Genomic DNA, 23,974 nt, shown 5'->3' with positions numbered 1-23,974 from the left:
TGTGATTCCTTGTATTCTAGGCTTTTAAGGTTTCGCTTCATGAATTTCAAAAAAATGAAAGAAAAGGGAATTATTATAAATAGGAATTGCTACTCTTAACTAGAAATCAGAGTGTGTAGAATAATTAGAGTTATTTTTTAAAATATTTTTTATTTACATAAAAATATTAAAAAAAATATTTTTAATACTCGCATATTAAAATCGATCTAGAAACATAAAAATAATTATTTTAAAATAAAATTATTTTTTTTCAAAAATACTTTTAACATACAAAAATAAACAGTACTGTGAAATCACGAAAATACATGTGTATTTTTCAACTGCTTCAGTTCCCTACTCAAAAAATTAGAGTATTACACTATATTCTGTTTGTCACTTAAATGCCAAGGGATCACCAACGTCAAGCTTTCACCATCAGACTTGGCAATAAAACGAAACGAACTGGTGAATTCCAAAAAAAAAAATCTGTACAGAATGCCATTTTAAATGGAGGGTTCCTTTATTTCAAAATCTCACGTATGTAACTAGATTTGGCATTCCGATTCAGATTCAATGATTTTGGAACATTTTCTGACTTTATTTTTTCCTTTATAAAAAGAATGCAACAGTGCTAAAATTTTACCCAATTTTCAGGTAATGTGTGAGTCAATCGCAGCAGGCAGGATCTGACGGGAACAATGTTTTCAAGAATATCAGCCATCCTCTATCTCGTAAGATTTTTTATGTGGTTTAATTTTCTGTGAAAGTAGCTGTCAGAGACGAGAAAAACATACGGATATCTCCTCACGCTTTCCCTTAATTAAATTGAAATCAAAGAAACAACCTCCTGATGGTCCTGGCAGTGACACGGGAAATCAACCTTCCAGCCAGATCAGCCGGCAAGAGAAGTAACTGCTGTTGCAATTCTGGTGGAAGCTGCCAAGTGTTTTTAACAAGTTTAGTCAGTATACCAGATATTTAATTTAAGTTCTTTTATCCAAAAAAAGAAAAAAAAAAACCTTATTTCGGATATTTAAGTTCCAGACAAATTGTTTCAGGGCTAACAATTTAATCTCGATAATCTTATTAAAGTATAACCCAATTTCAAACAATTCTCAGTGATTGTGTGTGGTAATTTACGTGTCTGCCAATATTAATATTTGCCTTCGCGTCTTTGGGCGTGCGCATTGTATCTATGTATGAATAGATCAGAGCTTACCTCAGGGATAGCAGAAAGGATGGGCAGAATCTCCTCAACTGATGGAAATTGATAAAAGATAAGTGATGCTTCCTCCGAGTGCATGTTTTGATTCTTGGATGGGACGGTCCTTTTCAGTTCCTACAAGATAGTAACATATGTTACAGCATAAGGTAGATTAGATTATAAGCCAAAATAGAAATGTCAAAATTGTTGCCTTGTGGAAGATGCTACTTTCACACATTGAAAGCTTGATCTTCATCGACACATTTTCTCAGAAAAAGAAGAAGAAATAGTTGATATATTGAACTTTTTTTTTTTCTTCTTCAAAATTTCCTTACAAGAGAGACAATAGTGGAAGAACGGGCATCGTCTTCTAGTTAATTTTTGCATCAAATGCAAGTATAAGCTCCATTCAAAGAATTTCATTATCCTTTTATAGAGCTAATCTACCCCTACATGGCAATATCACCAACTTTAAACACATCTAAAAAGCCACAATGTACCCAGCCAGATTAAATCATGAAGCAGGTTCTACAGTTTCCTGCAGAACACTCATGAGTCACAATGCAGAAGATATAATTTTCCTTGAGCTTGGTGGTGGATGACTACAAAAAGTGAGTTTTTAGTGATAACAAGTCAAACATCAATTTTAAATAGCCTTCCAAACAAATACATATATGCATTCAAGCGAGTATTAATAAGAAGAGGAGGATTTGCATCCAATAATTCATATACTATTGTATTCTAAAATTTTTGATTTATGGTGGATGGTTGGACTTCACAAAACCACATCCAAAAGAATAGCTTAGGCACATTTCTTACTTTCCCTTGTACAGAAAATGAGTGTACCAAACTCTTTCTAACAAAATAAGCACAAGATCTTACCATGGGCGAGCCTCCATTCTTTTGGAAACCTGAAAGGATTAACATAAGCCGGCGGAAGGTTCTCAAGTTCATCATGTCTTCTTCAGTCATTGAAGAGGAAGAGGAAGCAGCAAAAGGAATGCTTGTGTTAGCCATAGAAGTTAAATAATCAAGAGTTGCTAGCCCAAATGCATCCAAACCCTGCACACATATAAAAAAAAGGCAATTTAAAATCTAGAAAAGCAAAGAGAGCAATACAACATAACATTTATTATTGCTGATAATTTTAACAACTACAACTCACAGTCACTAACCATAGACCTGACATGAACAAAACCAGAACACTTGCCTTAGCAATTTCTTGAAGGAGTATTTCCCTCACAAAGGCACCCTGCCAATACATCCAATCAAAGATTTAAAATACATTAAAATTAAACACCTAGGAGGGAGGGAGAGAGAGAGAGAGAGACCTTCTCTGTTAACGTGAAGGAAAGGATTTGCTTGACAGCCACTTTGGAGTCATTGTCCTCTAATTGGCTTTTAACCAAGGCCTTCTCTGTTCTGGCACGAAGGGACTGCCAGAATTTGTTTAAAATTATGAGCACATTAATTTTATGAAAATAAAATATCAGAAGAGAGATTATAGAAACAAAAAGATTTATTGTGATGTTTAGCTGGATATGCTCATTTACTATCACCAAAGAGATTAAAATATTAAATAAAATAAAAAATGCTAAGTTCCCAAAGCGTGATTGCTGAAAGGAGGGATCTGGTAGCCACCAAAAACAATTCTGAGTTTCAGTGACCTATTATAATAGCATAACAAACAGCAGCAAATTTGTTGAAAAATATTTCCCAAGGCCATGAAACCAAGGTAGGACAAAAAGGGAGTATTACAACCTGAAACCATTAGTAGCTTTGTTGTAACACAGAGTGAGATGACAACATTTTTCTGCTGCAAAACCAGTGGCCATTTGGTAATGACAATCAAGCTGAATACAACTAAAGTGAGCGGGAATGAAGTTAATGGTACATATCAACTTACATCATGTTAGCTATGGGTCAATTTGGATTACACCCCTCATTCAAACGAACCACTTTAATTTGGACACCTCCAATTTCAATTTGTATTATAACCGCAATGGTAAAACAATGGCTGGAATCCTATCGCAAAAAGTTTTGACAGTTGAAGGGGTTCAAATCTAAACTTCTCAACTTGGTAGTTATATTTCAAATCAACCCAAAAAAGGTTCCTGTGATGCTATTACTGAGGTGAAGAGAAAAATGGATAATCTCACCTCTGAAAGCAGTGACTCTAGACGATCAATTCTGAAAACACCTTTCTGCAAAGAAAATGGTTAGAAGCAGAAATTAATATATTTCAATATCAAGTATATACACCAACAGCTTGAGAAAGGAAATGAATGAAATAAAACACAGGATAAACTTGCAAATCAAAAAATATAAATTACTTATTACAGCCACCTCATAAAGAAGAGCTTGCAAAGATGACCTCAACTGTGGTGAGCTGTCCGTCAGTACTTTTCTAGCAATCCATGGATATGTGCTACCCAAAACTTTGTAATTTGGATTAAAACCGATAGCAATGCCTTCCAAAACTGCAACACTAAAGGCCAAAAAAGAGTAAAGATTTTAAGTAGGCAATATAGATATTAAATAAAAAGAGACATATCAACAATCTTGAACAATGGAAAATAATGCAAAGTGAAATATGTCAGTTAAAGTAGCAAAGAAAAGCATGACTACCTCCGGATGACAAGAGAAAAATATGAAGGAATTTGAAATTTGAGCTTGTACCTGTGAATAAATAAAAATAATTAATTGAAACTCAAAGAAAACTTAAAATAATATGGTTATCAATATGTGTAACATACAGATACGATTTTATGTTTCTGGTTCAGTCACTGTATCATTGTTGAGATTTTACAAACAAAATTTGTAGAGAATTTATTAATTCAATTCAGGTCTAGATGAGTAAACAAGTGAAATAAACAATCATCAGAGGCACGCAGCATTACATAAACTCAGAGATCTCAAGAAATCCAATTACAAGGAGAAAAAATAGGTGAAAAGTTGTAGCATGGTGGCAGCATATCGATAACAAATGTACATAAACTCAGAGATCTCAAGAAATCCAATTACAAGGAGAAAAAATACGTGAAAAGTTGCAACATGGTGGCAGCATATCGACAACAAAGGTAGCATGTATAAATGCTACAAAAACCATTTTGTGATGACAACTCTCAGCATCATAATGGCCTTATAGGGTATGCATTTTCTTCCTTTCTTTAATTTGCCAGATTAAGCATTTTAATGTGGCAATTGCAAAATAGCCAACTTCCTGAGTACATTTATTTAACAATTCCCAGCCAAAGTATTGGTTTCTAAGAAAAGAAAAGAAACCGATAAAATATATGTTGAACCACATTAGTGTTTCTCTCAATAACATGGTCCACTCACTGTTTAACATTCATAAAGCATATATCCTGCAAACATAGTTGCACTCAAGATGCTCACATGGTAGTTCCCAAATTTCCCAAAAGGTCTCCAAAACTTATATTGCTGACTCCTTTAGCAACAGCATTTTGGAAAACACCTATACCACAAACATTATAAATGATGTCATGACCATTTAAAGCTTTTGTAGACATTTGTTTTGGAGACATAATAATTGGAATTACTGGGAAACCCAGGCCTATGCAGACATAATAAAAGGTACCTGTTAAAGCTTTTGTAACCCCCTCCTTATCTGAAGTTGGCGGAAGAAATCTGCAAGCAAGCGTAATTCAAACTTGTAAATAACAACAACAATGAGAATGAGCTCATTAGCTATTGGCAGAAAGGAGATAGAAAAAATACCCAAGTGTTACAAAATCCTTGGCCAGCGCATCAAAATCACGGTTTACAAGATGAAGACAAGCTTCAATAAATCCATCACGGAATTCTTGGTTAAATTCACCCATCATACCAAAATCTGTTTGCAAGATATACTGAAAGTTAATTTATGGTATTTAAGCCGTGCAGTTCCAGGAATACAAGCAAAATGATTGGGCATAGAAATTTGAACAAAAATCCAACAAAAACAAAAGATAATAAGAACAGACAGTGCTGACCAAGAGGCAAGATGATATATAGTTCAAAATTTCACAGAACGTAGCCAGGATGAGGTTCAGATTGAAGGTTTTCGTGAAACTTTATACTTGATTAATACGAGAAAAGTCACATGCCATAGTATTTTAACTTTAAAACAATACCAATATAAGCTAATTTCCCATTGGATGTTCGAAGAAGGTTTCCAGGATGTGGATCGGCATGATAGAATCCGTACTCCAGAAGTTGATTAAACGAGCAGTAAACTCCTACCTAGTCAGCAAAGGAAAGTCATTCAACTCAGCCACTAGGCAAATAACAAATGTCATACAGATGAATTGTTCAAGAAAGACAGGCTGCTCTCAGTTTCTTATATATCACCTCAACCAAGTAAAGATCCTTCACTTCAGACAACTTTTTCCCCTACAAAAAGCACAAAAGAAAAGGAGATGAAGAAACATGAGAAAATCTTTTGCATGTAAAAAATACATGATGGCATATAGAGCATCTTAAAAAAGAAAGAGTTCTACTGGTAACTTGATCTTTTGGAGGAGTTTGCTGGAAACAAAATTCTAAGGAGTTGTATAGGAATGAGACCCCTAATTGCAACAACTGGTTAAAAAATTTCATTACTTCATTCCATTTAAGGAATAAGGGAAATAACAATATGTTAAAGTTAATTCCAATTGAATCTATCTCTTGATTGCAAAGCAAACACAGTACTACATCGTTATTTGGTGATTTGACACCCTTCTTCCTAGAGTTTGGCATGAGATTCATAAAGATGAATAAATGACAGCAACGAACATATTAAGTACCTCAACCCATTCCATTACAAGGACCTTACGAGTTGTGTTCTCCAAATACATATATGGAACCAAGACATCTTCTATACCACCATACAGCTTTCTGTTTAAGCATATAGCATAATCGTTGTTAGTGTATAACTAGATGTGATGGAGCATTTTAGACAACAAAAATAAAGAAAACAAAAATACACAAATGTATTCCAGATTTTTTTGTTATTGTTCGCTTACCTAAACTTTAGTCCATTTTTTGCTTCTTTAATATAGTCCATCTCCTGCATTCAATGTGATTTGCCTGTATTCAATATGAATCTCTAAGAATATTCCTCAAACAAAAGTATAATTGAGATATAAATAATGCAAGTTTTGTTAACAAAGGAAACACACAGCTTTCTCAATAATCAAACAGCATAGTAAAAGGAGATCAAAACAAAATATGCGGTCAGAAATACGAGTTCTTCACAACTACACACAAAGAGATCCAAACATACCCGAAAAAGACTCGATGCCCACTCATCAACAACTGCCTGCAAATCAAACTCACATTTCTTAAGTCACTTCCAGATGAATTCATAAAAAGACCAGTATTTCAACAGGACATGTTGAATACAAAACTTTATCCTCTTTTAGCATGAAAAAAAGTAGGACCTGAAGATCAGAATTAAATCTGCCTGCTTTCTTTACCACTCCTGCCATAAAATGCAATATTAAGATGTCTAGGGAAATAGCAGCTTGTACGCCTGGCCTCTGAACCTTAACAGCAACAACTTGTCCATTACTACGAAGCCTTGCTTGGTAGACCTATTTGTTTGTGCACCACAATGACAGAGAGAAAGAGATAAGAGCAATAGTAGTGAACATTTTCAGTAAACTAACAATTGCCAAAAAAAATAAAATCCCCACACCGTACAATCAACCACAAACCTGTCCAAGGGATGCCGCAGCTGTAGGCTCCGGCGAAATCTCAGAGAAAATCATGTCTATTGGTAATCCAAGTTCCTGTTCTATTGTATTTAAAGCAACTTCTGTAGAAAATGGAGCTATTCTATCTTGCAACAGTGATAGTTCATCCAGATATGATGGTGGTATCAAATCCTACAGCAAATTTATGCTAATTCAAATTCTTGCCAATTGATAACTTTTCTGCCGTTTCTTTTTCTTCAACTGTATTGAAAAAAAAACTATCATAATTTATTAGTATGTATGAATTAAAACCACTTACAGGTCGAGACGAAACAGCCTGAGCAATTTTTATGTAAGCCTGAACACAGAAATAACAAACACAACTTATTTTTGTAGAAAATAATCCTTACATAGATTTTAATAAGAGGGGAAAAAAATAGAAAAAGAAGCGCAGAAACCACACAGGTCCAAGTTCAAGCAATATTTGTCGAAGCTCTGCAGCTCTAATCTGCAAACCACCAGCAACAACAGCAGCAGCAAAAAAAAATAAAATAAAAAATAAGCACACAATATAATAAAATTAGAATAAAAATAAGAATAAGTAGGATTTATTCTAAAACCTTGAACATCAGATCAGATTTCTCAGTAATACTATCAATATAACGAGCCGCCAACCACCTGCCAAAAGTGGAACCGATTTGAAACAATCTGCGAAGCAAAATGAACGGTTTTCTCTTATAAATCGCAGCGATCTTTTTAAGATCATAATCATTTAAAGAATCTGCTTCGCTGCTACTAAGCTTGAACAAGTAACCGGACTTCTCCGTAAACGCGTCCACATCGTTGTTGTTAACAACTCGCAGTGTTTGAGGAGCGGACTTTAGCGATTTGTGATTTTTCGATAAGAAATTGGAGTTGGAATTGGAGTTCAAGAGAAAGGAATTAAGAGACGGCGAAGAATATAGTAACATTTTCTTTTGCAGTTTCTGGTTGTGGCTGAAGAGTGTGTGAATAGGTGGGAGAGGGAGAGTACGGGAAGGTAACGTCTCTTTTGTAATCCATGTATAGGATTTCTTTATATTCTGGTTAGGAGAGTGCCAAATGGGAGGAACGTTTTGTTTGTTTGTTATCCAAGGTCACGATTTTATTGTGGTTTGTTAAATAATGTGTTTTTTCTTTGTGGTTTGTTATGCGATTTATCTCTCTCCATTGCACGTCTGTTGTGAGTGTTTTTTTCATTGGAAAAAAAAAATGTATGACACGGCCGGAATTTTTTTTTTTAGTAATAAATAAATGTATAGCTATTATCAATGTGTTTTTAGATGAAATTAAAAAAAAATAATTACATAAAATATTTAAAATAAAAAATGATAATTAAAATAATAAGGGTAAAAATTAAAATAGAAAATAAATTAAAGGGTAACCATAAATTTTTTATTAGGGGTTAAATTAAAAAGAAAAATAACTTTAACAAAAAAAAATTAAAAAGATAAGAATCAAATTAGAAAAAATAATACATTGTAAACTTAGATTGAATGATGAAATTGAAGACCAATAAAAGTTTTATAAAGGGACAAGAGAAAAAAATTAAAAATCAAAAAAATAAAGATCAAATTGAAAAAAAAAATATATGATAAATTACAATTGAAGGATTAAATTGAAAACAAATAAAATTTTTATACAAGAGTCAAGGAAAACAATATAGAAATCAAAAGAATAAGGATTGAAGCTGAAATACCAAAATTAAAAGGGATCAATTTGTAATTTTTGGGGAGAAAGTAAAAAGGAGAAAAAAAACTCACCGATAACAAATCAATCAATCTTCACCAACACGCACTTCACTCGAGAGAAAGAGGACTCAATGACACTTCTAACAACACCATAGAAGGGCAATTTCTGCCACCAACATGCGTTGTTTGAATTGTACGAGTGCCTTCCACATGTTAGCGCGTGCACAACAATCGTAAACAATTGTTTTTCATTTAAATACTAATTAATTAACCTAAAAAAATCAAATTGCTGTTGATGATTCAAGAATTAACCAAACAAAAACAGGTGTGAAAGAATAAAAGATCCTTTATACTTGGATTCATGCTTTATTTTTTTCTTGATTCTGCAAGTAAAGATGTCTTTTTATTGTATTTTTAAAGAATAAAAATATCAAAATGTCCTTTACTAACAATTTATTTTTTTAATTTGAAGGATAGTTAAGTCATTTTACTATTTCTAAAATCATGAAAAAATCACATGTACGCCTAATGTAATTTTTAATGGTTAATGAAAAGGATCAAATTATCCCTAACTGGCATGCATTTTTTTTTCCTTAAAAAAAAGGTAATACGTTGTAGCAATGAATAATAATTTTAGTCTTGTTCACAATGTTTTGGCTACTCCATTTATATTTTTTTTATTAATTTAAGCTATTTATCATTAATTATTTAGTTAAAAACTAAGTTTTCATTATCTAAAAGAGGTGTTGCACAGGGTGATAATTTCACTCGAAGTTATAGATACCAACCTGAATTCTTCTAGACAAGTTTTTCTGGATAGTCATATTATCTTATGGGTAATGGATAAAGTTTGAATATTGCTAAATCCAACTTGAATTCCGATTCAAACTTGACTCTAGATATACGTATTAATATTACATACATATATACGTATAACATTATATAATATATATACATACTTTACTATATATTAACATCGCACGCACAAATACACGCACACGTGTGTGTTTATTCAATGGTGGATTCTAACACTTCCCTCGCACAAAATATGAAAGTAAAAATGAGTTGATTGAGCAGAAATGTGACGAGACAGATGTCAGGCTCTGATGATACCATATGTGTATATTCGTTCTCTTTTGAAGCTCATCTTGTCGTGCTAAACATACACGTATTCAGGATGTCAGCATGTGGATGACAGTATGAGTGTTTTTTAGAATTTTGTTTTCTTCAAAGAAATTTATAGTGCTTGGGCGTTGCTAGGTGCCCTGCAATTTTGTTTCTGCCAGGACAAATGATGACCTGAAAAGTAGCTCTCTGTTTTTCTGACATCACATCGTATGTGCCTGTTCATGTTGAAAGACAGCCAACCCCCGCCGGTGTCGTCTATCTACCTCTCCATCTCTCCCGACCACCCTCCACGTCGAATGGGCCTGCTTGGCAGCTCAGAAGATGCATATGGTGTTGGAAAAGCCTGTTGGGCTTGATGCTTGAGAGTTTGATAATATTTTGGAATTCATGAACCGCAAAGCCTTAAAAAAGCCTGAAACATAATTTTTTAAATAATAAAAATACAGCTTTTTTTATTTACATATACTCGAGTTAGTGGTAAAAAATCATTTACAAGAGCCAATTGTATTTTAATATATTTGATACACAATTATTTTAACAATCCGATTGACTTAGAGGGTTTAAAAATAATCTGAATGATTCTCAATCAATCTAATATTAAAGAATAAAATTAAAAACAATTCAATTAAAAAACAACCCGAGTCACCTGGATGAACTCATTGAACCCATGACATGGATCGTGAGATCAAAATAATTTTATTAAAAAACAAACTAAAAAAATATAAATTTAAAAAAAAGAAAAAAAAACTATTTAAAAAAAAAACACTATTGCAATGAACATGTTTTGATATTTTTGCAGGATGTGTAAGAATGATATTTTTGTAAGAGAAATGCTAAAATAACATTTTGTTTAGCCTTTTTCTTGAAGCATGAAAAACAAGTAAAAGTAAATAAAAGCCAAAATATTATTTTTTTAAAAAAAAATTTGGCTCTCTATTTATACCTGGTTTGGAGTTGCTCTAATGTATTGGGGACAAATAATCCATAAGTTTGTTTAGCATTTTGACAATGGATGCACAATACCTTCAGGAAAAAATAATCTAAATGCAATTTTAAAATTCCCAGTTAAATTCAATAGGTTTTGAGCTTGTTAAGACATGCACTTTTTGTTAACTCTTTTTTCTTTATTTTCTTACATATAAATGACATACATACATCTTCATCAATGTGTAAAGTATAAAAATTAAATTTTTATACTCTCATGTACGTTTATTTAAAATTAAACATACAATATCATCAATAATTTTACCCTTTTTAGAAACTGTTTGAAACACGGTACAAATCGTGTTCCTAAAAAAATTATTTTTCTGTTAAAATTTAATATAATTTATATATTTTAGATCGTTTTGATGTGCTGATGTCAAAAATAATTTTTTAAAAATAAAAAAATATTATTGGCATGTATTTCGGCACGAAAAGTTATTTAAAAAGCAACCGTTATCACACTGCCAAACATTTGAGTATAAAACTTAAAATTATGTTTTATAGATTTAAGAATTTAATTATAATATTCCCATGCCTTTGACATATATGTATGTATGATTTGATTGATTCTTTTGTAAATGTTCTAAAAAGAGTACTATAATGTTATGATTTCTAAATATCAACTTTAATTTAAAATTACCAGTAATTAGACCTAATTAAGAAGGGTTCAGTAGAAAGGAAAATAGAAATCAAAGGACTAAAAGAAATAAAAAAATATGGTAAAAATTGAAAAGAAAAAAAAAGATGGAGAAGCACCATGGTTTATGAACATGAGTGCCGGCTCTATTAGATTCTAGAGAGTTTTTGAAAGTGTGGAGAGACTTACGGTTATTTTTTAAAAATATTTTTTAATCTAAAATGTATTAAGATAATTTTTTATTTATTTTTTAAAAATTATTTTTAATATCAATACATCAAAATAATCTAAAAATATAAAAAAAATATTAATTTAAAGAAAAAAATAAAATAAAAATTTTTAAATTTGTTTCAAAAATATTTTTAAATCAAAATTACTTTACACACGCTTTCAATTCTCAATTGTTTACAAACCAAGGTAATTATATAGGTTTGGTGTTCATGTATCATGACAGGTAAGCGCGTAAGAAACTCCTTTCAAATACACACACACACACACACACACACACACACACACACACACACTCTCCTGCAAACAAACACAAATATTCTCCTTTTCTTTTCCTATTTACACAAGCACACGTGACACATATACACTCGAGGAGTAGAAAGTGGAACTCACGACCAAATTAACTTATTAACGAACAACCAAAGACATAATAATAAAACATACAGTATTTATTATAAAGGAAGACAGAATTACAAACAACACGTATAACAATTAATGTCATCTCAGGGACACTTTAACGTAGTAACAACCCAGTTTCATAGTTATACAGTCATAAACACAGGATCCCTCCCTCAGTTACCTTCATTCTTAATTTAGAATTATATCTCATAATACTTTAGCAAACGAGAAACACACACGAAAGCAATGGAAATTTTAAATTCAAGTCCTCAGATCAAACCCAAACCCCAGAAAAGTCGAACACCGTTAATTTCTTGGAATAGCCACAGCGGAGAGAGGTTTCTTCATTTCACATGAAAGTTTCAGCATTTCACTTAGGTCAACTGGGTTACGCATGTCCTGAACCCACTCGAAATGGTGCACCAACTTAGCCACCCAAAGGCTCACTGTCACGAGCCCTAGGTTCTTACCAGGACAAACCCTACGTCCAGCGCCAAATGGTGCAAGCCTGAGGTCACCTCCTCTCACATCCACGTCAGCACCGCCTTGACTCTCCATGAATCTTTCTGGCTTAAACACCAAGGCATCCTCCCATACTCTTGGGTCATGGGTTATGGCCCACATGTTGACCATTGCAGTTGTGTTGACGGGGACCACCATGCCATTGCTGAGGTGTACATCTGAAGTGGACAACCGTGCCCATGAGAGGAGGGGCCCAGGAGGATGTACACGTAGGGCTTCCTTGATCACAGCCTGAAGGTATGGTAATTCAGCTACGTCAGCATCCGTGACACTCCTGTTTCCAACAACCAAGTTCAGCTCCTTGCTAAGTTTGGCTTGAATCTCCGGGTTTAAAACCAACTCTGCCATGACCCACTCGGTCAAAAGCGCAGTAGTATCGGTGCCACGAAATATCATTTCCTGCACATTACGAAGTAAACCCATAGCACAGCAAGCACAGAACGCTAAAAAAAAGATGCTGCATTAAAAATTAAAGAAAAATTAGTACACACACACTAACCCATAAAACGGCAACCATATCATCCTCTTGAAGTTTCTCTTCACCCTCCAAAGAAAGCAAAACATCTACGAAATCAGCATTATCGAAGACATTTTTTGGCTTCTTAAGTCTATGCTCTTCAATGATTTGCTTAACCAGTTTCTTGACTCGAGGAACAAGTTGACAACAACGCTCTTTGATGCGAAAAGGGTCATAAAAGTAATTCAGCCACGGCAGATAATCAGACCAATTAAAAGCACCCAAGAGTTCAAACCCTTCAATAACAAGCTCTTGCAATTCTTTAGCCTCCTCATTAAATTGCATTAAGTCATATCTTTTGCCAAAAACAGTACCCATAATGCTATTAAGAGAAGCATTTTGGAGATGTTTACGCAAATAAACAACTCCATGGAGGGATTGATCATCATAAATGCCGCTCAACATTTTAGCACAATCAAGCTGGCGCCATGGCTCATGAGCCGCGATGCGCCTTGGTGCAAATAAATGAGTTGATGCAATTCTTCTCATGAGACGCCAATAAGCCCCATTTGGCGCAAAACCAATGGCTCGGCTAAACATGAGGCTTTTAGCCGATAGCTTGATGGGACGGTCAGCGAAGTGAGGAGAGGTCAAGATTTCACGAGCAATTTGAGGGTCCGATGCCACAATGGCTGGTGTGGAGCCTAAGCTGAAAGCCATGAGCTGAGTAGCAGCTTGGCTCGACGCCATGCAAGCGAGGGTGCGATGGGCCAAGCCGCGGCTTAAGCTGAATAGGCTTCCAAAGAAGGGTAAGCCTCTTGGACCAGGGATTGAGACGCTACCCTTATGGTTCCTGCCATTTTTCCATGCTAGGCCACCAGTTGAGAAAGCCCAAGTTAGTAAGGTAATGACCAAGAAAGATGTCAAGACAAAGAGCAAGATTAGAGGGTTTGACAAGTTTTCGGTTTGTAACATTGCAGGGAGTGCAAACATCCACCAGCTGGAGTCGACAGAAGAGGGAACCAATTCCATTGCCAGAAAAACAGAAAGATGAGAGGGAGAGAGAAAAGGTCTGTATGTATGAAGGAGAGACGCTATTGAGGAATGTGTGGATAAAGGCCAACAGGGTTGGTTTAAATAGGTGCAGTGTGCTTCTTGTATGGATGCGTGGAGTGGGAGCAACATGGCTTTCATCGTTTGAATTATTTTTTTTGGAGCAGTTAATTAAGGCTTCCATGATTAAGCTACCTTTTCAAATATCGCTATCGAAAAATTGTGAGCTTACTCACACGACAGATTGTAAATCAACCAATTATATAAGAATATATCATTCTATTTCAATTAAAAGATACTCAAATTATAATCAAGATCATAGGAAAGAAAGATCTTTTGATTATCGAGAGGAGCGGAAACGATTATAATTTCTAATATAGATCATAAAATATTTTCTTTTATAATTGTTTGGTCAATATTCACATGTATATAACTCCCATTTTTTTACTTCTCGATGAAAATTTGATTTGCCTAGCATAACAGTTGTACTTTATAATTTTCTTTAGTGAAATAAATTTAAGAGTTTCAGGAGCGATGTTATAAAATTCAAGTTGCTTAATAATAAAGTTTTTGTAGTTGAATAATAGGTTGGTTATTTAATTTTAGCAATTTGATCTATTTTTTTAACTAAAATGTTTAATAGCTTCATGCATAAAAGTTCAAGGGATAATTGGTAAGTCAAGGTGGCTATTAGTTGGTGTTTAGTAAGCCGAGATGATTGACATCTAGTACCTGAAAAGGTCCTATTTGATGGATATGAGAATTCTTAGATGTTTAACTCAATAATTTTGTAGAAAAAGAAGTGTAATGATATTTTAAAAATACAAACTCTAAAAACATATATACTAAAAAAGTTGAGATGAAAAAATTATGAACCTTAAACTTGGTGGATTCATAAAATATTTATAGCTCATGAGTATTGTCTTTTCATGAAAAAAATAGGGTAAATAGTCATTTCATCAAGGTAGTATTGAGCTCAAGCGAGTTACATGAGCTCATCATGGGTGAAAAATAGGCTCGGGGGTGTTATTGGGGCCAAAGTATGGGGAGCGCAGGTGCATGCCCGAGGCCATAGGGATACTAAGGTGTATGCCTAGCACCCTGGCCGGGCGTGCGGCGCCCAACACATAAGATACTAGGTAGCATGCCTATCTCTTAAAGTTGGGGATGCTTGAGGTGCTCGGCGTGCGTCCACCACCCGGTGTTGCCTAGATCTATTATTGTTAGGCCTAGGCGCTGCATGGGTCCATTTTTGTTGGGCTCAGCCAAGGGGTTGAGCCTAATATTATGGACTAATTTTAAAGGATGAGCCTGTGGGTAGTTAGGCCTAGACATATTGTATGAGCCCATGTTTTTTAAAGTATTTGGACCTTTTAAAGGGGGTTAGGCTTGTTAAATTTGGGTTTATTAATAACCTTTAAGTTTTTGTGATATTTATATGTAAAAACTTGTAAAAATATATGATACGATGAGTTTTTCGAGTTCTCTTCATATGAGAAAAGGGAGGAAACTTCGGGGTAAGTTAATGGAGAGCCCGTGTGTAGGGGTGTACATCATATATGAAGAAATTTATAGGGAACAAGAAGGAAACTATACATAGTGAATTTTTCTAAGAGGTAAGAGAAATCCCAAAGAGAATGAGCTATACTTAGAAAAATTTATAAGAGGTTGGGAAAACCTAGGAATTGTGAGTCTATACTTAGAAGATATTCTAAGAGACTGAGATAACTCATTAAAAGTGAGCCTATACTTAGAAAATATTCTAAAAGGTTGAGGTGAGGCCCCAAGATATGATTTATATTATTCTCTAACACACCCCCTAAAGTGAAAGCTCTTTGGACTTGAAACTTGCATAGACCCACATTACATTGTGCTCAATTTTTATCAAATAAATGAGGATGATGAGATTCGAATTCATGATCGCTTGGTCATTAAGGCTCTGATAGCATGTCAAAGAACCATCTCAACTCAATAGTTTAACCTGTTAAGTGAGGTTCCAAGATATGATTTATATTATTCTTTAACACCCTCCCTCAAGTGAAAACTCTTTGAATTTGAAACTTACACAGACTCATACTATCTTATACTTAATTTTTTTTATCAAACAAACGGGGATGATGAGATTCGCACTTGTGACTGCTTGGTCATTAAGACTCCAATACCATGTCAAAGAACCATCTCAACCCAATAACTTAAATTATTAAATATAATCTATATTATTCTCTAATATAACCAATATATAGCATTTTTATAATTTCATATCATAAGATTGCGCAAGATATTAAGTAAATCCTCATGTGAACGGCAGACCACGACGCTTGCCATTTCTATGCTCTAAGGAGTGCATGCTTTCGGCACTCTAGCACAATTCAAACTTTAAGCATTGTTACTTGATGCGATCGAAATGTGAACGTCGACTTTGTTCCAACTGATGAAATTGTCATCGGGCATTCTAGTATCTTATACATCGTCCTTTGCATAGATTTACGAGCTAGCAAATGCAGAGAAACAGGGCTGCTCACTAAGTTGGTCTTATTATGGCAGCAAATGATTGGCGTAACCAGCTTTAGATTGTGTTGTAGGCATTATTATAGTTCGTTGTTAGAAATTAGTGAATAAAGAAAGCAACAATTGAAAGTTAATAAACCTTCCAGCAAGGCGTGTATTTACTTTTGCAGTCTCGTCTGGAAAAGAAGAAATATTTTAACCAAGAACCTAGAACTTGTGATCCTACCCCTTGTAGGCAGCAGAAAACTCTTGGTACTGGAAAGTGAAGAAAAGATTAATCTTTCGAGGGTGGGATCGTGGTGGGATGCTATTATATTAACTTGTTAGTTTTATACTCAATTAATCAACTTTAGACCTAATACTCCATCTCGAACTAATTAAATCTAAAAATATATCTATACAGTTTATAAATTCACCATGAAAACTCAAAGTTTGTGCTATACCGGGGAGATAAAAACGAGAAAAAAGAAGCTTGGGTGTTTTTCCCGGGAGGTTAAAAAAATTGAGAAAAATCAGACATTCACAACCACTAATGAAGGACTTTTCATAAAGTTAATAATTAGTAGTTCTCTTTAGATATCGAATGAATTTGGGTAGCGGGAATCAAACCTGCATCCTTAACTTGGAAGAATAAGGTTTATAGTTGACGTTGATTCATTATTTTTGGTAGAGAGTTCCCGCAAGTTAGCACATGCTATAATTTTTTGAAAAATATGACCGATATTAAATATTTATTTGTTTTTGCATTTTAAAAATATTTGTAAAAAGAGTTAAATTTTTTTTTTATTTTAAATTAATATTTTTTAGTGTTTTTAGATTATTTTGATGCGCTGATATTAAAAATAATTTTTTAAAAATAAAAAAATATATTATTTTGATATATTTCTGAATAAATTTTTTTTTAAAAAGCAACTATAACTATAATTTTAAAATCACTTTTATATCAAAAGGTTTGAGTTTTTTAAAATACCACAGTTGGGAACTGCAGTAGTTTTACAAACAATAACCCCAAACTCTAACCTTTAAGCATTACTAAACTCTAACTTTAACTATTCCAAATGCAAATCAATTTAGATCCATTAGGATTAATGTTTTGGGTTTGCAATTAAGGTTTATAATCGAGGATATTTATAGGTAAGGTCAAAAAAAATATTTAAAAGTGTGGTAATAATTGTTTTTCAAAATTTTTTTGTTTGAAAATAATTAAAATAATATTTTTTTTATTTTTAAAAAATATTTTTGATATCAACATATCAAAATAATTTAAAAATTTTAAATAATAAAAATAAAAATATTTCTAAAATAAAAAATAAATATAATATTAACATTTAGCGCTTAGATTTTTTAAAATACCGCAGTTCTCAACAGCGGTATTTTAAAAAACCATATTTTAAAACTACAGTGTTTCCTTGACTATCCTATTCCCTGAAATATTTTGAAGTCAATGCTAGCTTGTCAATCTTTGTAAAACTGTGCAGGAGCAGTTTTTTAAATCTTGTGTGGACTATGAAATAGAGGTAATAAAGCAGAGAACCTGAATTTGACTGGTGCTTTCAGTCCTCATTTAGGATGGAGAATTGAAAGGGACAATATACAAGATTTTTTAAGTATACATACGTGATCATAAGGCTGGCCACGAGTTCATTTCAGTCATAGGTTTATGGAAATCTGCAGAAGAACTACATAGAAGTTTGAGCCTACAAACTTTGAAAGTTTCCAACTTTGATTAGCCATAAAGCCTGTAATTTTTTTTACAGTGATTATATTTTTCTCCCTGGCATTATTTATTATCCCATGAATCATTCTTTTATTTTATTCTCAAATTTATCCTCTTAGTCTTAGTCTTTGGTAATGGTCCATGTTTGCTCTGAAAGTTCCAGTTCCACGATCTCTCTTCCTAGAGATTTGAATGCAATATATAGCAAGTGGTCCTTTACTTGCGATGCTGTTAAGACAAACATAAAGGACGCCGCAATAGTTTTCGAATTTAATCAATGCGTGTGCTTATTCAATATCCTAAAGCTATATATAAGATCGAATGTGTGTCATGTGAAAAGCTAGAACACGATCAACTTGATTGGCCTAGTTTTCATCAATCCAAGAAAGCACGGTATTCTCAACACCATAAAACTCGAAGATCAAAGACTAATATTAATGATAATTATAGCACCACCACGATTAACCAAGCCTAGGGCGTTGCGTTAGTTTATAATTCGCAGAGTTCATTGCTGATGCCTGTAGTTCAGGTCAATCAACCTTATGTATTCATTAATTAAATACGATCCTAGAGGGAATCACGCAAAGATTTGCCCCACGCTTTGATAGTATGTAGCAAATGATATTTTACACTGAGTAGGAGTAATTAGATACTTGTATGCACAACGGCACAGAGGGATAAGCTCGGACAGATGGACTAAACCTTATCTCAGATTAACCTTTTATTTTATTAGTATTGTTTTTATTTAGTCAAGAACCCTAATATGAGATTCTGCGTGCTGGGATGTTTACATAACATTCTTCTAGGAAGGAGGTTACTTATTTATTTCTTCGTTACTTAAAAATTTGCTGAAATAGAGAATATTCAACCCCACATGCCATAGGCGATTACAAGAAAAGTTTAGGGGATAGCTTTCCATCACCAAATGACTTAAAATATAAGCTGATTCAATTCAGCGCAAGAATCCACTGTACTTGAACGTTGAAAATAGTTCGGTTCTCACGTTCTATTGAGAATTTTTTAGGAACAAAGTTCGACAGGCGTGAGCTGCTTTAATTCAGTAAAACTGGCTCGTTTTGCTTTATCTATATATATATATATATAAGAAAAAGGAAAAGAAAGGAAAAGGTTGCTCATCGTCGCGGAAGTTTATTGCTGTAATCAATAAATAGAAGCAGTTAATCAAGAATGAATAATGAAGGCAGATATGGTTCGTGGTCGGCAGCTTTTCGGAGTTAGCTGGGTCATAGAGTAGCTAGCTACTAGCTATGTCGACTGAAAGAAATAAAGCACTAAAGAGTGTGAAAAATCTACATGGTTCTGAGATAGGAAACTTGAGAATCACGCAAAACAAACATGGGGCAGTGGGGTGTACACGTGAGTGTAGAGTAGAGCCTCGTGAACGCAAATCTTTGAGATGGGAGATTTTGCAGCACAGACTAGCGTAAAATGGCCCATATCAAATCCAACACAACACGCCACCACCTCGCTTCCTGCCTTCACACACGCACTGTAGGAAAACAGAAAGGCCCTTTGCTTTCCACTCTTTGGAGTTTGGAGCCGAGGATCCTGCATTCGAGGACGCATATGCCTGACCTTGAGATTCGTATGCCGAATTATTCGGATTATTTATATCAACTGATTTAAAAGAATTATGGTTAAATTTTCTTAAGAAATTTCTTTCAATTTAGTTTTTGTTGCAAATCTTTAAGATTAGAAATCTGATTCGAACCAGACTAAAAAAACCGAACACGCATAATTAATCTCTCGTTCACACCAGCCACTGACCCAATCACCCATCGAACACCAAAATACCCGATTCAAGCTTTTATAACAATTAATCTTTCAATACACGAACCACTATATGCTATATCCTAACCATCTCCCTCACCTTAACATTAATTTTTTGAGCTTTGCTCAACCTTCCACTGATTTCCTAAATTTTCAAACCCTCCTCGCAGCCCTGCTCTTGGTTTGAACAAATCAAGGTGTAAACACATAAAATTTACATAGTTAATTGGATGAGAGTTTCTTTTTATATATATATAAAGTAGCACAGTTTGAATTTTTTTTTAATAGCATAATTAAAATTTATCTAGAAAAATAATTGAAGATTTTTGTCATTATGATTTTTTTAATATAGAATTGAAATATTATTTATTATCATGTTCGTATTATCTGTACTTGATTTATTAATTATAATAAAATAATAATATTTAAATTTGTGATGGTTTAGCTATTAAAATTTAATATTATGTAAAGAACTAATTAAATTCAATAATTTAGATTATTAGGCAATGTATATTTATATTATTATTTACCAAGAAGAAATACTAATAAAAAAAAACAAATAAAAAGAAGCCAATGTACAGCAACGCTATGGTGGCACCGTATCGGATCCTGAGCAAGGAAATTGATCGCCGGGCTGACCTTTGATATTGTTAGCATCAGAGACATTGGGATATGCGCCTGAGGCACGAAATTGATCAAAAACTTCAAATAAGTCTTTATTCCACCACTCTCATTTCGTGAATCAACGATCAATGCATCAAATTAACTCTCCATCCACGACTTTAAAGACCGATTTTTTTCTTTATTTAAAATAGATGCTAACATATCTAAAATAATTGTATAAAATTGAAAATTAGTACAGTAAATGTAAAAAATTAAAAGTATAATATTGTTTGAATTTTTTTTTTGATGAAATAACACTCTTTTACTTTGTCGCATTTCAGAAACACGATGTTTACTAAATGTTGTATTTTTTAAAATTCGACAAGATAATCATCGCATTTTAGAATAACAACATTTAATAAATGTCACGTTTTTGAAGCTCGATAAGGTGAAAGTGTGCTATCATCTGATTCAGCCGGTCAACCGGTTCATAATGGTTAGTAAAACTGGTTGATCAGATCTGAAAATCACAAGAAAAATTTTAAAACTACCAAAACCAAAGGGTCTCAATGATATTTTTTATATTTAAAGATCCGATTATCTATGTAACAACGTGATGGTTACTATTGAGAAAATAGCTTTTGGAAATTCCTGGAAAAATTTGAGCGCAATCGAATAGTCAAATCAAAAGTAATAACCCTTTTGATCCGTTATTCTGGTATAACATGACCAGACTTCCTCTTGGGCCTAAACTTGTCCCACTAATCCATATATGGATTTGTTAGGTCATCTATACAATCTGTTTGGAACAAATCTTCATTTAGTTATGGTAGACTCATATCTGACTGCTCAAAATTACTTATTATCACAAAATCGACTACATCATTGACATTAAAAAACAGAGGACAACTATTGTGTGAATAATAACTTTTTGAAATTTTAATTGAAATCTATTTTTTAGTCTACAAGTTGAGAAAAAAATATAATTTGACTCATAAAATATATTTGAAAAATTACCATAAACAATCGTTAGTATCCAGTCACTATCAACATGCCATTATAATGTTTTTTTTTATTATCGTGTTTGTTTTTATTTTTTTAAAATATTTTTTAAAAATTTATTTTTTTATTTTAAATTAATATCATTTTGATATTTTCATATCATTTTAATGAAATAGTATCAAAAATAATATTTTAAAAATAAAAAAATATTTTTTAATATATTTATAAATAAAAAATATTTTTTAAAAAAAGCTATAATCAAACTCTCAAATACACTTAGCATCACCTTCTGTCGGGACTTGTGGAACTGCACTGTATGTGATGTATTCAGGACCATCTGAACATGAATATTTTGGCCGTTTCGCTCCATGCCTACAAGTATTAGAGTTAAAACGCGCGCAGTCAGGATAAAATGTTTTTTAATGAAAAACAAAAGTGTAGTCATCAGCAATATTTTTTTTTGTAGCTACAAGAATATTTTTCAGTGCAATTATATTTTTTTTTAATCACGAGGCAAAATATTATGGCGGGCTACGACAACTGCACGTAGGCTAATGTCATAAAAAAAAAATACCATGAATTTTATAAAAAAGAAAACAAAATAACAAACAGTACTTAATCAAACATCATATATAAAAACATATAGTGACAGAATAAAATCTAAAAAAAATAAATCATGAAAGGGTGTCCAAAAACCATTCTCCCTAAGATTAAAAAAAGACTAAAAATTGGAATATTAAAGCCAACCAATATTTTTTTAAAATTATTTATCAGTCAATGGAATAAAGTGTAAATTGTGGGAGAATAAAAAGGAAAATATTTAAAAATAAAATAAAACCGGCTAGGTGCATGCACGCCCTGTGCATTGGCCCATCCAAAAAAGGCATGACCCACGAGCCAGACCTTGTGATTTTTTTATATTAAAGGGTGGATGATTATTTTTAAAAAATAACATAGGCAATGCTTTGTTTACTAACCTTGTTTTCGACGATCGGATAACCGCTGAAAAGTCAGATCACAGGTTTTTTTTTTTTTTTGGTCAAAAACTCAATTTTTAACTTTTGCTTTTTACTCAAAACATTTAGAAAACAGTTGACAAACTCATCAATGATCTCAACCCTTTCCAAGTTTAAAACCTAGGGGCGCAGAAACCTAAACAACATCGTATCAAGATTTATGAGGCATTCTATGCTACTTTTATCCATTGCTGGGCTTCACACTGCTGTTTTTACCCACCACACCTTCTTAGTAGACTCAAGAGCTCTTAAGAGGCCTTGCAAGGCTTCATAAATGTTGGGCTCTAAGGCCTGCTTAAGACTTTTGGATCCAGACTCCCTTGCACACTGGGCTTCAAGACATCTCGAGCTGTTTTTGATTTGCCCAGCTCTAATCTATAAAATTAAACTGCCGGGATGGAGTCAAACTTCTAAGCATGATAACCGGCGGCGTATATGAAGCACGTATGCGGATACGAGGTGCAGATATAATACGATATCGATATCCAAATACGATAATTCTTAAAAGTTTTAGAATATGATATATATGGATATGTTAATTTCCAAATATTTTATTTAGTATATAATAATAATAATAATAATAATAATAATAATTTATTTTAATAATCAATAAAGTCACATTTAAAAAAATCAATTATTATAATCAAATGAATGCAAGATTACATGAAAGAAAAGGATAGGTATCCTTTTTTTTTTCTTTGAAATTAAATAAACTTAATTATCTAGAAATAACTATCTAATTAACATGATGATTATGAAAGGAGTGGTGATATTCTTTTTATTCCAAGAACCCAAAAATAAACTTACAAAGAAAATCAATTGAAAGTTTGAGCTTTCTCTACCGCTCTCTTTTCCTATTTTGATCTTTTATTATTTTCTTTTCTAGAAAAATAATAAATAAGGTCTTCACATTAAAAATATAAGGTCGCGTGTTACTAAAATTGAACTCAAAAGGCAATACCTTGCTAAATCTCAAAGTACCTTAGCAGACGGTGCCACCAATCTTCGATGATGATGCGACTCGAAGCAATGATTCAGGAAAAAGTATTTCACATAATTAAATCAGCCGCCGTCCACATGTTTCTTTCATATTTGTGTCTACTTTTAGATTTGGGGACTAAATCAGATTCTTCTTTCTTTTTTTTTAGAATAGATTAATTAATTTGTAGTTATGGCATCAAAATAATTTCACCACTCAGCCAAAGTCTGAATCCTAAGAGGAAGCGTGGCAGTCGGCAAACCGGGAACTTCCGGGTTCATTTCTTTTAGGATGCCCTATTTAGATCACATCCTCCTTGCTGGTAGGATTTTGGTACTCAGATTGAATTGAATTGA

General features: G+C 33.1%; 2 protein-coding genes across 3 annotated transcripts; both read right to left on the bottom strand.

Moving 5' to 3' along the window:
- Positions 1 to 680: 680 nt before the first annotated feature.
- LOC133692710 (uncharacterized aarF domain-containing protein kinase At1g71810, chloroplastic) lies at positions 681 to 7,963 on the bottom strand. Of its 2 annotated transcripts, XM_062113829.1 has the most exons (21): positions 7,485 to 7,955; positions 7,328 to 7,372; positions 7,184 to 7,222; positions 6,886 to 7,056; positions 6,610 to 6,762; positions 6,453 to 6,488; positions 6,193 to 6,236; positions 5,974 to 6,064; positions 5,537 to 5,578; positions 5,320 to 5,428; positions 4,925 to 5,039; positions 4,785 to 4,834; positions 4,583 to 4,661; positions 3,812 to 3,862; positions 3,530 to 3,671; positions 3,343 to 3,387; positions 2,515 to 2,619; positions 2,394 to 2,435; positions 2,066 to 2,245; positions 1,199 to 1,318; positions 681 to 915 (listed from the first exon to the last, which is right to left on the bottom strand). In XM_062113829.1, exons 1-21 carry the CDS (start codon positions 7,833 to 7,835, stop codon positions 811 to 813), a joined length of 2,115 nt encoding a protein of 704 aa, XP_061969813.1. In that variant the 5' UTR covers positions 7,836 to 7,955; the 3' UTR covers positions 681 to 810. The 2 variants fall into 2 exon arrangements, with proteins under 2 accessions (XP_061969813.1, XP_061969814.1); XM_062113830.1 differs by lacking the exons at positions 681 to 915; positions 1,199 to 1,318 and having other exon boundaries at positions 2,081 to 2,245; positions 2,359 to 2,435; positions 7,485 to 7,963.
- Positions 7,964 to 12,047: 4,084 nt separating this feature from the next.
- Positions 12,048 to 13,981, bottom strand: LOC133690940 (cytochrome P450 78A7-like). The gene is made up of 2 exons (XM_062111223.1): positions 12,992 to 13,981; positions 12,048 to 12,891 (listed from the first exon to the last, which is right to left on the bottom strand). The coding sequence occupies exons 1-2, from the start codon at positions 13,979 to 13,981 to the stop codon at positions 12,277 to 12,279; spliced, it is 1,605 nt and encodes a 534-aa protein (XP_061967207.1). The 3' UTR covers positions 12,048 to 12,276.
- Positions 13,982 to 23,974: the final 9,993 nt, after the last annotated feature.

This window comes from Populus nigra, chromosome 4, assembly GCF_951802175.1.
Source record: "Populus nigra chromosome 4, ddPopNigr1.1, whole genome shotgun sequence".
In the NCBI taxonomy this organism is placed as follows: Eukaryota; Viridiplantae; Streptophyta; class Magnoliopsida; order Malpighiales; family Salicaceae; genus Populus; species Populus nigra.
The sequence above is the reverse complement of the archived record's forward strand: the minus strand, read 5'-3'. Positions and strand labels throughout refer to the sequence as shown.

Excerpts from the sequence above, each read along its gene's own strand:
- LOC133692710 (XM_062113829.1), bottom strand. The coding sequence starts at position 7,835 with ATGTTACTATATTCTTCGCCGTCTCTTAATTCCTTTCTCTTGAACTCC. Across the intron at positions 4,835-4,924 it reads AAGGATTTTGTAACACTTGG|ATTTCTTCCGCCAACTTCAG; the intron begins GTATTTTTTCTA and ends GCTTGCTTGCAG. Across the intron at positions 3,863-4,582 it reads GGAAATTTGGGAACTACCAT|GTACAAGCTCAAATTTCAAA; the intron begins GTGAGCATCTTG and ends ATTTATTCACAG.
- LOC133690940 (XM_062111223.1), bottom strand. The coding sequence starts at position 13,981 with ATGGAATTGGTTCCCTCTTCTGTCGACTCCAGCTGGTGGATGTTTGCA. Across the intron at positions 12,892-12,991 it reads ATATGGTTGCCGTTTTATGG|GAAATGATATTTCGTGGCAC; the intron begins GTTAGTGTGTGT and ends CGTAATGTGCAG.